The sequence below is a fragment of the Schistocerca nitens genome, chromosome 2 (genome assembly GCF_023898315.1).
Source record: "Schistocerca nitens isolate TAMUIC-IGC-003100 chromosome 2, iqSchNite1.1, whole genome shotgun sequence".
NCBI lineage: Eukaryota > Metazoa > Arthropoda > Insecta > Orthoptera > Acrididae > Schistocerca > Schistocerca nitens.
The window spans coordinates 626,052,729-626,068,749 of NC_064615.1; the positions used below are offsets into that span (position 1 = coordinate 626,052,729).

Consider the following 16,021-nt stretch of genomic DNA (forward strand, 5'->3'; position numbering starts at 1 on the left):
ACCATAATATGATGGTTTTTTGTTGCAAAGGGGGGTCACTTCAGAGATATGAAGGTCAACTTTATTTCTTTAAATGGGATGCTATATTTTGGTACTTATTTTCTGATAGCGGCAGTCGAGATGAATCCAATCCTGTGTAACAGTAAGGTCTTTGAAGGTCAACGAAGGTCACAAAAGTGGCATGAACGTCCATTTACAGAAGGTGTTCGAAGTGATGACCATTGGTATCAATGCAGTGCTACAATCTTCTTATTATGTATTGGGTGGTATTCCTTATCACATCAGCACTTATCGAAGCACATGCTTTGACAGTTCTCTCTCACGTATCTTCAGGTGTAGTTGGGACATCTTTATAAACAATGTCTTTCATGAATCCCCGCAAGAAAAAATCCAGAGGTGGCAAACGAACCGGCCATGACACATCTCCTCCACGTCCAATCCCATGATTTGAGAATTGTCTCTGCAACTCATTTCTAGCCATCAGCGAAAAATGTGCTGGACACCCATCGTGTTGATACCACATTCTGTTCCTTGTTTCTAAAGGTATTTCTTCCAGTAACAGATCTAATGTTTCTTTCAGGAATTGGGTGTACTTTCTACCATTATGATTTCCTTTGATGAAATAGGGGCCTATAATTTTGTCCTCCAGAATCCCACACCAAACATTCACCGACCACGGTTTTTGGTGTGCAACTTGCCACAGCCAACATGGATTTTCAGTTGCTCAATAATGCATGTTATGCATATTAACATTTCCATGGTTCGTGAATGTAGCCTCATCGGTAAATAAAATCAAATTAATAAATGTGCCATCTCTCTGAATCTGAAGTTGACCCCATCGGCAGAATTCAATGTGATGCATACAATCCGTACCAGTTAATTCTTTGTGGAGACTGATATGGTAAGGATGATATCTATGGTGATGCAGAACACAAACAACACTACTCTGGCTCATGCCAGATTCCCTTGCAATTCGACGTGAACTAACACAAGTTATTCTCAATTTATCATACATATATTTCAAAGTATGACGTGTAGGGCAAGTATGTTGAGGATATCATTCAGCGTATAAGTCTCTAGCTCTCACTGAATTTCATTGGCATTCTCCGTAAATGATAAGTTTATCGACTTGTTGTTTGAAGGAATACATCATTTACATTCTCTTGATTCGACGATACTAGTCTTACCATTCCTATTAGTGTTGTATTACAAAACTGTCAAATGATATTTACATGTTATATGGATACACTGTACTCAGTGAATATTTACTATTTGCATGATATATGAAAGAGAATTGTCAGAGCATGTGCTTTGATAAGTGCCGATGTGATAAGGAATACCACTCAATCCATGATAAGAAGATTTCAGCACTGCATTGATACCAATGGTCATCACTTCAAACACCTTTTGTAAATGGACGTTCACGCCACCTTTGTGACCTTTGTTGACCTTCAAAGATCTTACTGTTACATACCTTTTTGTCCCACACAACATTTGTCCCACAAACTTTTCAGTTACTGTCATACTTTTGGAGTTATTCTAGGTGGCAATAGTTAGTGACTCACCCCATATAGAGCTCACACATAGGTGTCTGGTGCGTAGATACAACTGTGTTAGGTGCAAGTTCAAAGGGAAGGTGGGAGACTGGGTGTTTGTGCATAGGTTAAACATTGGACCCAACGCTAGACCAATCCCTTCTAATAAACTAGGTCACCGTTTTATATGCCCCTATTAAATTTTATGATTTCTCAGTACAGGCAATATCTTGGTCTGTAATGAATTGAATGGAGAGATCTCTAGATTTTCTGACAGTCAGGTTATGGAGGGTAGCTACCTTCTGTCCTTGGTGAAAACAGGGCTCTTTGAGTTTCAGTGGCAGAGTTTCAGCCATGTGGGCTTGGCCTTCTACCTATTTCACCACTCATTGACAATCTTTCTCTGGATTACTTTGGAGATATGCTGGTGGCACCACCGATGCAGACAAAACGCATGAAGCAGGAATGTTTTGGACAGTGAGTGTGTGGTGTGCAGAGCAAGTCAGCTGGGGTACAAGAGGTTGGGAGTTCTGGATGGTAAAAAGGAGAACAAGTCAGCTCCTGTGAAGGTGCTGAGCCTGCAAAGTAATTTCCATGAGTGATCATGATATTTTGGAAAACACACCAGCGATCTGGAGGTTATTTGGCTGGTTAGACACCAGTGAAGGTGGTCCAGTCTCCTGCAGCCTTAAGGAGTGAAAGGACGGCGACATACTATCCAAGTTAAGTAACTTCAACTTCCACGTATGTTCTTACATCTCGCTACCCCAAGACCCCCCCCCCCCCACCTCCACCGCCCTCCACAAATGGGGTTTATGTAACCACAACACGTAATTAATAGAAACTGTTTAAAAGTTATTTGCTTGAAATCTGATCAGTGAATTTTGGCCAACTGTAGTAGATTATTCAGTGCCTGTTATTTTTTTAAAAAAAATTCTGTATTTTGCTGTCTAATGAATGACGGTAGGTACACAATTAATGGCAACTGTTTAAAAATCATTTGCCTAAAATCTGATAAGTGGACTTTGGTTAAATGTTGCTGACTATTCAGTGACTGTCAATTGTTTTTAAAATTCTGTATCTTGTCTGTATACTGTATGATTGTGCGTTCATAATTAATGGCACCTGTTTATAAGTCATTTGCTTAAAATCTGATCCATAAATTTGGCCAACTCTAGCTGCTTATTCAGTGACTGTTTTGCTGTCTACTGAATTATAGTGGGTTCATAATTAACAGCAGTGGTCTAAAAAACCATTTACTTAAAACCTGATCAGCGAATTTTGATTAAGTGTAGCTAACTATTCAGTAACTGTTAGTTGTTTTTCAAATCCTGAACCTTTGCTGTCTAATGAATGACAGTGGATTCCTAATTAATGGCAGCTGTTTAAAGGTCATTTAGTTAAAAAAAACTACTCAGTGAGTTCTGCTAACTGTTTTTAATTGTCCTTAAAGTTCTGTTCTTTTGGTGCATAGTTAACGGCTGGTGGCTCATGATTAGTTGCAGCTGTTTAAAAGTATTTTTTCTAAAGTTCACTCAGTCAGTTTTACTACTAACTGTTTTTAAAACTAGTTTGGCTTTAATAAAGACAAGTTATGTATTAAAAGTGATGAACACTGAAGTGATTACGTGAGGACCCCAGTTCTTGCATTAGGGTCACCCAATCCCAATTTTTCCACACTAATTCCTACTTGTCATGATTGGCAAACAAATCTCAGGGTGGTTCTGCTTTATCATAAGGAATAAATAGTGACACAACATGTCAAATATCTGGTTGTTATACCACAGAACAATTTACCTTCAATGTGTTTGATGTGACCACAAAAAAAAATAGAGATGTATATGTAAAATTACATTCTTTACACATAATGTGAGGAAGGTAAAGCATTTTTAAATAAATACAACCTGTATCAATATTTAAATATACTATTTTTTGATACAGTAACAGCACCTGCTGCTTACATGTTCACAGCTTGACATCAGATTGGAAAAAAGTGCAAATATGCAGAAGAAAAAAATAGATAGTCACTGCTGAATACTTCTACAAGTGTGGCTCATTAATTACAGTGGACATGATAATAGTAAAATTATTATTTTGATTACAGTATACAATGTTTTGAAATGCAGGTACACACATCTCTTGCTCCAGACTCTCTGTGCCCACCTGTTTCTCCTCTCATCTGTCAGTCCACCTCATCCTCTTATCTCTATCCATCCATCTCCTCATCCCCACTCATTCTGTCTCTCAATTTCCTCCTACCCCTCTTTTTGTACATTTCCTCTATCACATCTTTCTGACTGTATCTTATTCCCCCTCCCTCTTTCCATATCCTGCTCCCCTTCTCTCTGTTCATCTTCTCCTCTCTTCTGTCAGTACATTTCCTTCTCTCCCTCTCTATCCACCTCCTCCTGTCCATTCTTCCTCTCTCTCTCTCTCTCTCTCTCTCTCTCTCTCTCTCTCTCTGTGTGTGTGTGTGTGTGTGTCACTCTCTCACTCTCTCTCTCTCTCTCTCTCTCTCTCTCTCTCTCTCTCTCTCTCTCTCCACTTCCTTCTCTCACTCTCCTTATCTTTCTCCTCCTCCACCTCTTTCTGCCCATCTCCTCCCACCTCCCCTTTCTCTGTTCATCCCCTCTTGTCCCACTTTCTCTCTATCCATCCTCTCCCACCCCCCTTTTCTCTATGCATTCTGTCCTCTATCCATCTTAACCTTCCTCCAACTGTGCCCATCCACATCTGCACAACAGATCGATGAAGCATGCTGATACTACACCAACACATCCAAGACCCCCTCTCTCTGCCCATCTCAACTTCCTCCCTCTCCCTTCCCATCTCCTTCTTTCCCCATCTCTCCATCTATCTCCTTGTCATCAATGCCTCCTTCCATCCCCACCTCTCCCGTTCCTTTGTCCATCCTCATTTACCCCACCTCTCTGTCAATTCCCATCTCTGCCCAACCCTCTGTCCATCCCTTTTTCCCCTTCCTCTGCCTACCCATCTCCTATGGCCCCCACTATTCGCAACTTTTCTTCTCCTCCTGCCTTCACTCTTCCTCACTGTCTTAACTTCTCCTGCCCCTGTCCCTATGTGTCCATCCCCTCCTAACCCCACTCTCTCGATCTGTCCTTCACCCCTTACTGCCCTTCTCCCTATCCTCAATAAGTCTGTACCCATATCCTCCACTCCTGTCTTGCTGTTCATCTGCCCCTCCACTCTGTCGGCATCCCTACATCCACCTCAGCTGTCTCTTACCATCCCCTCTTCCCAAATCTCTCTCTATCACTAACTATCCCCTCTTTACATTCATCTCCTCCTTCCCCCCCTCTCTCTGTCCATCCTCTCCTACACTCTTCTCTCCCTATCCATCTGCTCCTGTCCCCCCTCCCCCCCCCCTCACTGTCTATACCCTCCTGTATTTGTCTCAAGCTTCTCCCAGCCATGTGCATCCACATGTGCAACTCCTGAAAATATGTCAATAGAGTAGGCCAATATCACTCCAACACAATACACCTGTCATTCAGGGCAACCTACAAATCAGGGGCTGAAAACCCATCTCTTGCCCATGATGTGTAGACTGCCCAGCAAAGCAGGTAGATAAGACAGATGTGTACCTTTCCAACAAATGGATCTGTCGTGCAGGGCAGCCTATGTGGCAGGTGATGGAAATGCATCTGTTTGCTCGTTATCTCTGCTCCTATTGTAGCTAGGAGGTTATAAACCCCACAGTACTAATATTCATGACATGACGTTTGTGATTTGTTTGCCAACTTTGATCAAAATTGATTCAGGAGTCTGGGAAGACATTCCAGCCATGCATGCATACATATATACATACTTACCGCCAGCTTTACATATATGTGTACACACTGTTTGCAATCACCTCCAAGTATCAAACAGGGGATGATGTTTAATAATCAGGCATTCTTGTTACTGGGTATCACAATTCTGTAATACTTCTTCAAATTTAGAGAAATTGTGTGCACAGCTTAATCATTCCACAGCAGTATCTAGGCCTACCTTCATATATATATACAGTGTCAACAGACAAAGATTAAATACACCTAAAAACTTCTAGAGTCATACTCTACTGTCCAGAAAAGCTCATTTTTAGTGTCAGTTGGCAATGATGTCTCTGATTAGTTTTTCAGTGTGCCATATCTCACTTATCATACAGGAAGTGTTATCTATATGAAAAATCATTATGTCCGTCCAGTGCATGTGAATGCTATCTAGCATGAAAATGGGCATGATGGCTTTGAACTTTTCTGTAGGAAGTAATGGTTAAAACATATTAGTCACGTACCAAAGACTCAGAATTCTGCTACAGAATGTTCTCTCCAACACAAATCTAGTGAAGTACTTATCATATGAATCATGTCTAGTACCACAAAAGCAATTCTGCCCTGTGTTAACTGCAGCTTGTTCATCAGCACTATTAACTATTATCCTCCTGAGCTTAAACTGTTATAATTTTCCCCTTGTTTTCTCTAATTTATATAGCTTTCATTTTTGTTTCATATCTGAGTCTTCACACTTAGTCAATACTTCCCTCTCCTTAAACTCTCTGCCTTTGTTTTATTTCAATATTTATTTATTTACCTTGTAATTCATTTAAAATGACATCATTTATTCCATTTTATTTTTCATCGACATCTCCTTTATTTACACACAAATGCTTTGGCAGATATATATCTCCACTGCCCATGTGGCTTCAGTCTTTTATCAACTCAGTCACCTCATGTTTCGTTACGAGTCCCAATTCCTGTTCAATATGTAACAAAATATTCTTACACCATTGTAGACAGTAATTTATTATTGTTCTTTCTTCATTACCACCTTCACTTTCAGTTCCCAAGTAAAATAATCTACAGTTACAAAAGTTCTAAAATTACCTTTAAATATGCTATGCAGTATCTGGCCTGCTCTCTTTGCTACTTTTTCTTCTTTTAGCAGACTATAGTGTATTGTTACATTTGCAAGATTCATCAAAATATTACAGAAACAAACCTGTCATAGCTAGGGACTTCTTTGTAGTGGCCCATCCAAAGCTTCTCTGAACTGCCATTTTCCATTTGTTGTACTTGTGGTTGCGTTCTGTTAATAATAGAATGATAAAGTGATGAAAGCCTGTTACAGAAAATACCAAACCAGATGACTAAGTCATACTGGTTTGTCACATAATGCAATCACTATAAGATCTTATCTAACTCTCTTCATGAATACTTACTGTTAGTTATTATTTAACACTTTCGAGATGGAGTGTGAGCGGAGGCTATAACCAGTGCCTGATTGAGACTTGGGGTTCATCTGAAAAGTGTTAACTTATTGTAACAATACAGTCAGACTGCATAGGAATTCACTGGCCAAAATTCCCCATTAAATGAATACACTTCTGTCAAATGGGTTGACTATGGACAGTGGGATGACTTAAAACATTTTGGTAATGTTTTGTCCTTTATTACGTTGGCAACAGTGGATGGTCATAATTATGTTTTGCACTTTCACAGCTTGAGCATTGTTTACATGATGGTGTGCTGATGTCATCAAATTAAAGGATACATATTTTTTAATTGAAAGTACTAGTTTAAAATAAAAGTTCTATACAGATGATTCTCTACCCAAGAAAGCTGGAGGCCAAACTTCTCTCATTCTAATTAGGAAGACGTTACAGTAATAAATTCATTAACTGCAAGTGATTGGGGTTTTCCCTTGACTTTGACAGGTGTTAGAATAATTGTGAACTCTTCCATGATGGGGCTGGGTCATATTATACCTAAAAAGACACATGCAAATTCTATCTGAGTGATAGTGCATGAATTTTGAAAGATTGTATGCTTGAACTGACTAAGGAATGATACAAGGTTATTTTCCTGAATGTCAACAGTTCCTACTGGAGCATAATCAGTTACAATTAAACCAATGTTAACTGATGAACCTGGTGTTAAAAGATCAAAACGTAGGCTATATATTGTATAATTGACAGTCAAAAGAGCAGTATTAGTATCATGTTCTGTGGCACAGCTATTGACAAGCTACTTCCAATTTACATAGTTTATGGGGCATCACATGTGTATGGTTCTTGGAGGCAAGGGGACCCTAAAGGATCACTTTATGGATGCTCAAAATTGTCCTGGTTTAATGACTTTATATTCTGTAACTGATTTGAATGAATTAGGCTTCCATTATTAAAAAGCTGGAAAGCTCTAATAGGGGATATTTGTTATGTCACATCTCTGTAAATGTTTTGCAGAAATCCAAAGAGCATAACATTAAATTTATATTACTGCCACTAATTAAACACATCTGTGCAGCCCACTGATAGTGCTTAATTCTGCCTGTTGAAGGTTGAGTAGTGAAAAGTTTTACACGAATATAAACTGAAGAATATTATGAAGGACATGTTTCTTGACCAACTCAAGGAAATGCTTAACTATTAATTCCACTGTCCAAACAAGACACAAAAGCAGGTTTCAAGAAACATGAATTTTTTTCTGTTTCATCCAGGAGGGGCATTGAAACTCATTTCCGAAACAAAGAGTTAAAAAGAAGATGAAATTTGAAGAAAGAGAGAAACAATAGAAAATTCGTTTGACTTATTTATGTGTGATATGTACAGCTAGGGGAGACAGCTACTTCATAATGTGAAGTAAAACATTGCAAACATTGATTTAGATGACCCTCACAATCTACACTCTTGTAACAGTAGTGACACTAACATTACTTCTATCCAAGATGCTGTGGAAAATTTGAGTTCAGAAAGTGAAAAACATCAGAGCAATGACTCACACATGCAATCATTTTACAACTGATGGCAATTACATTGAGCAATTAAAAAAACCAGTAATAAAAACTCAGTGGCTGAGTTAAATAAAGAAGAGCTCATTGGCATAAAGTTTAATTACTCTTAGTGAATATCCTAGGTTGTTCTGAAAGCAATCATAAGGAAAATATTAACCATAAGAGATACCAAAGTGAAAACTTCGTTCAAAAGCCATCAATCATCTATGTCTTTCCAAATGAGGAAGACATTCAAGAAGTCTCTGTGACACAAGTTATGTGCAAACTTAATACTCTCTTTGATCAACTGGTCATTACTAGCTCCTGTATGAAAGCAAAGTGTAAAGAGAGTTAATACCAACAAAATCTGATTACCTAAAAGTAGGGAAAAAAGAAGAAAAATGAAAGAAAAATATGTATTGTGTGAGGGGGGGGGGGGGGGGGAGAGCGAGAGAGAGAGAGAGAGAGAGAGAGAGAGAGAGAGAGACAGACAGAAAGAGAGAGAGAGAGAGAGCGAGGGAGAGAGAGAGAGACAGACAGAAAGAGAGAGAGAGATAGAGAGAGAGAGAGAGAGAGAGAGAGAGAGAGAGAGAGTGGAAAATATTTTAAGATAAATAGTGTACCAATACTTTCTTTGCCTCTTTTTTAAATTTTCAATATACGTTTTTAATTTAATGTAATATAATTTTGCATATTCCACCTTAAAGAACAGTAAAATTTGCATCAAATATTTACAACTTAGAAAGAAACACTTTCACTGTCCCGAGTCATCCATCTGATAGGGTGAATATAGCATTCTGGATAAAATAAATAGGTGCCCCCACACTGTGCCGAGACTTGGGAAACAAACAAAAAAAGGTAAATTGTACAATAATATGAAAAACGTAATCTGTAGACACAGACCTACATTTTAAGAAACACAAAAATTGTCCAAAGTCACCCTTTTTGACAGTAATCAGGCACAAGAATAGCAACTGTGAAAGACCACTGGGCAGCACTGGTGCAGTCTTATTTAAGTCGTAAATATTATTACCACAGTTTGTAGGTAACTCTTTTGGTGCTAACGTGGTATTTCAAATCTTTATTCTATGTGCAATTTAGGAGATCAGGACAAATTGTTTGCATCACTTATTATTTCATGTCAGTAATTACGCAAGTAATAGAATGGAAAAGGAAGCTCAGTGTATTTTGAAATTCCTGTTGGGTAGAAGAAACAAAGTAACTATGTGGATGACCATTCTGCAGCTTTCTACTCCTATACAGAATAAATAAAAAGTGAAACTAGACTGTCAAGTATCCTAGTACACCATCTGCAGTCTGCCCACTCACACTACCTCCTCACACGATGCTGACTTAGGGAAGCACAATGAAGGCACTGCACAACCCACAAGACAATGACTTTGAGTCCAATGAACATTCAACACACACCATCAGCAGTGGTGCCCTCTTTATGATGATTTCAACATATCCAGTTATTCCAGTCAAATAAGCTGCACATACGATGATGACCTATCAAAATATACACTACCTCTTTTGTTGCATAAATGGTGCAGATGTGGCAATTTGAAAGTTGCTATTATGATACTTTCTTTCCAATAAGTTTATTATTTTGTTCGTGAGAGGGACAGTCAGTCTGCAGCATTTTGAAAAGACTGAATGGCTTCTGGGAGAGTGCTCAGAGCAAGATATGAAAAATATTTCATTTGAATAGTTAGAAGCGGCAACTTATGTACATCTGCTATCACTACACATTAAATTATGGCTAACGAAAGAGTCTGTGAAGGCATTCTGTAATAATATGTAAGGATTTATGTATCTTTTCATAAGTTTCCTAGATTCTCTGAGATAAAAATCTAGGTTCTGATACAAGAAGCCTGATGAGAGTCATATAGTTTTAAACTATTATGAAGCAGAAAAAAGAAGCTTGGGCTTCATTAGAACCAGTGCCAGTAAATTTACAAAGGTAATCTCCATATGCTGAACAATAATGGAAAAGATACCATGAGCTTATCAAACAACAGAAAGTAAAATGGTCCTAAAATGCATTTTCGCCATTCTCATTTTGACTTCTTTTGACATCCGGGAAAATCTTGGTGAAATTATGAACATGGAAAATGTTTTGTGCAGCAGATTTCAACCCTTGAGAAACTTTACCAAGGCAACTGCAATCCATCTATGCTGGCCCATTCCTGTAGGTCATCCATGAAATATAATGGATTATAAACGAAAAGAGGAGATAACAAATGAGGAAAATGCATTAGTTAAAATATATGTGTATTGAAAAGAAAGTTTTTGGTGGCTCGACATCACAGCAGTAACATGCTGGACTACAGATCAAAGTTCTCAGGTTCGATACCTGGTCAGATCTCTTTTTTATACATCAATTATCACACATTTCAGTCATGGAAATGGTTGTTACTGTGAAAACAAGTTGCACCATGGTTCATAGTTCATGATAAATTTTAGGATGTGCTGGAAGTGGCTAAGTAAATCCACTCAAAATGCCAGAAAAAGCAATGGCATACCTCCTCCAATAAGACTGTGCCAGTGTACCATGGTATTAAAACCAGCCTCTGGGGATGATGACAGTTTTAACTTTTTAATACATAACTACCATAATATTTTCAAAACAAAAACTTCCTCCAATATTTTTGGTCATATTCGAACATCACAAGCAAAAATGTGTAACCAACGGGCAATTTAATTAAAAACACAAGAAACTCATCACAAGTTGTAATTTAGTGATATTATAAAAATGCTGTGCATTAAAACTGTGTACATAAAATTCAAGCAGTTATATGAAATGTAGTAACAACTTTAATTCTCACAGATCTTCTTCATTTTTCAATATAGTTGCCATATTCAGTCACAAATGAGTAATGCTCATTCCTCATGAACTTTCTGCTGATATCAGGCTATGACACTCTTGTTTAGTTGGGTTGCCTCTTGCTCAATTAATTACATTGCTGTTACAAAATGGCTCCATCAAGGACTATTAAAGTCTCTTAATGAACGTTTGTGGACTTAAATCATAGGGGTGAGAACTGTAGGAACCATCTAAATATGTCAGGGGTGCACTACACATCAGGGTTGGTAGCCTTGTTTAAGCTTACGTGACATTTCATCCAATACACAAAATGGTAGCTGTAGGAGACCCAGAAGAAATGGCCCCCACAGATGAAGTGTTCAATATCCCAGTAATTAACTGCTGAGGCATTCAAGATAAACTCCAATCATCTTACACTTGTCCGCCCCTGGTAGCTGAGTGGTCAGCGCGACAGGATGTCAATCGTAAGGGCCCGGGTTTGACTCCCGGCTGGGTCGAAGATTTTCTCTGCTAAGGTACTGGGTGTTGTGTTGTCATAATCATCACCATTTCATCCCCATCAACGTATAAGTCGCCGAAGTGGTGTCCAATCCATAAACTTGCACCCGGCGAATGGTCTACCCAACGGGAGGCCCTGGTCACACGACATCTTACACTTCATTATGTTTCGTACAATTCTTTCTAGTTAAGAATCTTTATGATGGCTGGTAATGAGTATACTTCTTCTTATAAACTCTTTGTCACTACTTGCAATGGTGCAACTGTAATTGCATCAATGTTGTATTTCACAAGCGTGTGCACCTGAATGCATCAATGGAACTGAAAGCATTTAAAATCCAGAAGCTTTCATATTCTTGCTATAAATATACATCCAGCAGCCACAAGCTCTGCAGACCATGTGCTGCTTCCACACATAGCTTCCATTCCTTTCTGTTTTGTGCTCAGTTACTCCAGCTGTTTTCAATCCCCAGGGCTACCAGGTCCTTCATCAGGTCATCCATCCAGCACTGCCTTTAGGTCCTGTGGGGCATAAGGTGTTTGGTTTCCCCTCAAATGTTTTCTTCACCTGTCTTTCTTCTGTCGTATTGGCAACATGGCCTCTCTATTGGATTCTTTTGCTCTTCAACTTTGGTATTATTGTCGGTTGTTGCATCAAGAGGTAGATTTCCTGATTCTTCCCCCTTCTTCATTCTCCTTCATCTGAGATATGTCCCCCATATCTTCTTCATTACTCTTCTTTCAAATATTAATAATTCTTCCTTTTCCCTTTCAGTCAGACTCCATGTTTCTGAACTATAAAAGACCGCTGGAAATATCGCTGTGTTATATATTCTCATCTTAGTATTTGCTGATATTGATTCTGAATGGAGTGTCTCCTTGAGGGAATACATGCATTTCATTTCCACTGCTATTTTTCCTTAATGTCCATTTCAATGCTTTTGTTGTTGGTAAACCAAGTCCCAAGTATCTGAAGTGCTGAACTCCCTTAAGATTTCAAACAATTGCCTTAGAATGAAATTGTGATCTATTGTCAATCGATCTGGATAAAGGCCAGCTTATATTCCTTTACGTTGTTCTCTATGAATGGTTGTAATTATCTGATCTGATGCTACACATACAAATTAAAAATATTTCTAGCTATGTCTCTCCACATAAAACGAGAACACAGTCCTTTTCTCCAGTTATCGAGGGCATTAAGACAGAGCACTAGCTAAGTTAGATAGGACTGGGAAAAGAATCATCTGATATTCTGCACAAGAAACCATACTGACATTTACGTGAACTGATTTAGGAAAAACACCGAAAAACTTTAATCAAGATGGCTGAATAGGGATTTAACACCCACTGTCCCTCAATATATATAGAGGCACCTTTAACCCTTCACCACATCTGAGCATACACATACTGCTATGAAGAATTCATTAGAAATTAAAAATACTGCAAGTGGCCATTTTTTTATGGAAAAACAATAAGTACAAACCTTCATTACTTATACATGGTTCAAAACAATGATTAGTGTGGAAATTCAGAGCACTAGGTGAACCATTCCACAAATCAATACCCTCAGCTTGGGCAGCTGTCAATGCTATACCCAGGGTTGAAACATCAGGTATAGTAGAGCGATCTGCAAAAGATACCACTGCATCTATATAGAATATTTAACAAGAACTGAATATCATTAATGTTCTTAACACTATCACACATCATAAAATCAACATTACTGCAATGATAATAACCCTGGATTAATACAAGATGAACGAGTTCCTTGTAACATACAGGCACATAGGAAACAAAGTGCAATCTGTTGGCACAGTCATTTAAATTCAGTTCATGATTTGGTACCAAAATTAGCCTCCATCATACACTGTAAAGTGGCTTGCAGGGCAGAGCTGTAGATGTAGTAACTGAGTCTGTACATTTTTGTAGAATATAGACACGATTTCAGTGCAGTGTGTCATAACTGTTTTGCTGATACAAATAAATAAAAGTAAATGGACAGAAAGAAGTGATTGTAACACACAGTGTTTTGCAACTTCAATACCAGATTTTTATCTATTCACATTCTAGGTTAAAGACACACATATATAAAGTGCATTTAAAAGTAAATTAAGCTACTGGACAAAGTCCTTTCTCAAATGTAGAAAAACACAAGCACACATTCATGTATGCATTACACACACATGGCCACTACCATTTGCTTTCCATTAACAATCACTTTTCAGACACTGTCAGAGCTTTATTTGGCATGTACACTGATATACCAGTTTGTACTAATTGTACCTCTCCCACAGGAAAACATACATGCATACATTGATGAAAACATTAAAGATAAAAAAGAATCAGTTTTCTGTTACAAAAACAAGTTTATGGTTACACACACTAACAATGTTACAGTGAGCCATTACAATTTCAAATATTCTATTGAATAACAAGACAGCAGCCAAGTACAGTATTTCTTGATTGTATTTTTGTTCTTATTAGTCTGTTTTTGCATTTTGAATACCATTCATATTATATTGTGTGTATGCCTCTTCATTGAATTTATAATTGTTGTTTTATAGGTACCTCTTTTGTTTGGGTGTTGAAATCAACTCTTGTGATAAGCTACGTACATTCACACATATTTTTATAAATACCTTTTGTTGTCAATAGCCACACTAGTGCCTTTTTTCCTGTTACATGATGGACAATTTGGAATCTCTACATTAGGTTTCAGAAATATCTTGAGCTATTTTAAATTTCTATCATGTGTGACATCTGACAAATATTCATTTACATTGCCTGACTTCTAGAACAACACTGCATCTGACTTCACTTAATTGTGGTAGTAACCAATTTACTGCATTAGAAGGGGCTGCATTCTTTTTATAGTAAAATAAACATAATGATTTCATAATATTTCTTTAGTCTTTCATATTTAAACTTTTTTTCTTCATTGCTATAGACATTATCTGATCATGAGTGGAAACAGTGTGAGGTGTTCTAAGAGAGCAAGTAGCAGGATGTATTGTGGAAGCAGTAGTAAATGGTTTGATAGGAGGGAATGTGGCAGGAAGGACCTTCACGTGATTGTTGAGGTCCTCTCCTGGAACTGCAAAATACGCAGCAGGAATAAATTAATAGATGAGCAGGAAGGAAGATCTGTGCCCTTTAGACACAGTTGGATGAAGCTAGGAGAGAGGTGGGAAGGATGGGGGAAGGTAGTGGTGAGAGGAGGGTGGTGGAGGGGAGAACTGGCAGACGGTAGGACGGCTAGTATGCAGTTCTGTTGTGTCTATCAGCAACAGGTTTCAGCTACCAGAGTTGAGGGAGAGGAGCCTCAAGAAGGTGAAGAAGTAGGACATGCGCAGCAGACTCTACCTGTGATTACAAAGGTTAGATTCCTAACCTTTGTAATCGCGGGTAGAGTCTGCCACACACATTCTACTTCTTCACCATCTTGACAGAATGTCAATCCTAAGGACCCGGGTTCGATTCCCGGCTGAGTTGGAGATTTTCTCCACTCGGGGACTGGGTGTTGTGTTGTCCTAATCATTACCATTTCATCCCCATTGACGTTCAAGTCGCTGAAGTGGCGTCATATCGGAATACTTGCACCTGACGAATGGTCCACCTGACGGGATGCCCTAGTCATACAACATTTACATTTTTGGATATATTTTACTTCCTCTCTTGTTTTGCCATCTGCCTCCTTAAATTCCTTTTTTTTCCAATTTTAACTAATTACCATTAAGATACGTAAATGTAATCTGCATTTTCATAAAAGGGAAAGATTGGCCCTCAGTTTTAAAGAATATAACAACAGATCTAATTTTGTGCTTTTAATTTTATGTAATTGATTTTCTAATTTATCTTGAAAAGAATATAACAAAAGATCTAATTTTGTGCTTAGTTTTATGAAAGTAATTGATTTTTTAATTTATGTTCACTATTCCTAGTTAATACTTTCATTATAGGGCAACATCAGTAATTGTTTCATAACTTAAAGTCTATTGTTGACTTATAAACAAATATAGTCTGTACTAATTATAAACATTTGGGAGATGGAACAATAGCATTCTTTAAATATTTATTTGGTTCTTTGAAAAAACGTTAGCATAGACAGCCCTTAATTAATTCCAAAGTAATTAACAGGTTTGTCAAAGGTACCGGCACTGTTTGCGTAACTATATATGTTCATTTCATGATTTATACAAATAATTTGTCCCAACTCTTGCAGAAGAAAAAACTGTTAAAAAGACGGAATCTTGTGAGGTATTAAGTTAATTTAATGAGTTAAGTTTTAATTGTAATTTCTGTAAATTTAACTTCGAACAATGTGTAGTTTCGGCACCTACTATTGTGAGGATATGTAAGGGCCCAAATTTTGGACATGAGACAGTCC

The 16,021-nt window shown here is 37.9% G+C and overlaps 1 protein-coding gene across 1 annotated transcript in view; it reads right to left on the bottom strand.

The window, feature by feature from the left end:
* The window catches only part of LOC126235210 (glycerol kinase-like), a 197,799-nt gene that overhangs the window by 36,991 nt on the left and 144,787 nt on the right, over positions 1-16,021 (bottom strand). The window contains exons 9-10 of the mRNA XM_049943941.1: positions 13,118-13,261; positions 6,540-6,626 (exon numbers count right to left, since the gene is read on the bottom strand). Of these exons, the coding sequence (XP_049799898.1) occupies positions 6,540-6,626; positions 13,118-13,261 (231 nt within the window). The remainder of the gene's footprint in view (positions 1-6,539; positions 6,627-13,117; positions 13,262-16,021) is intronic.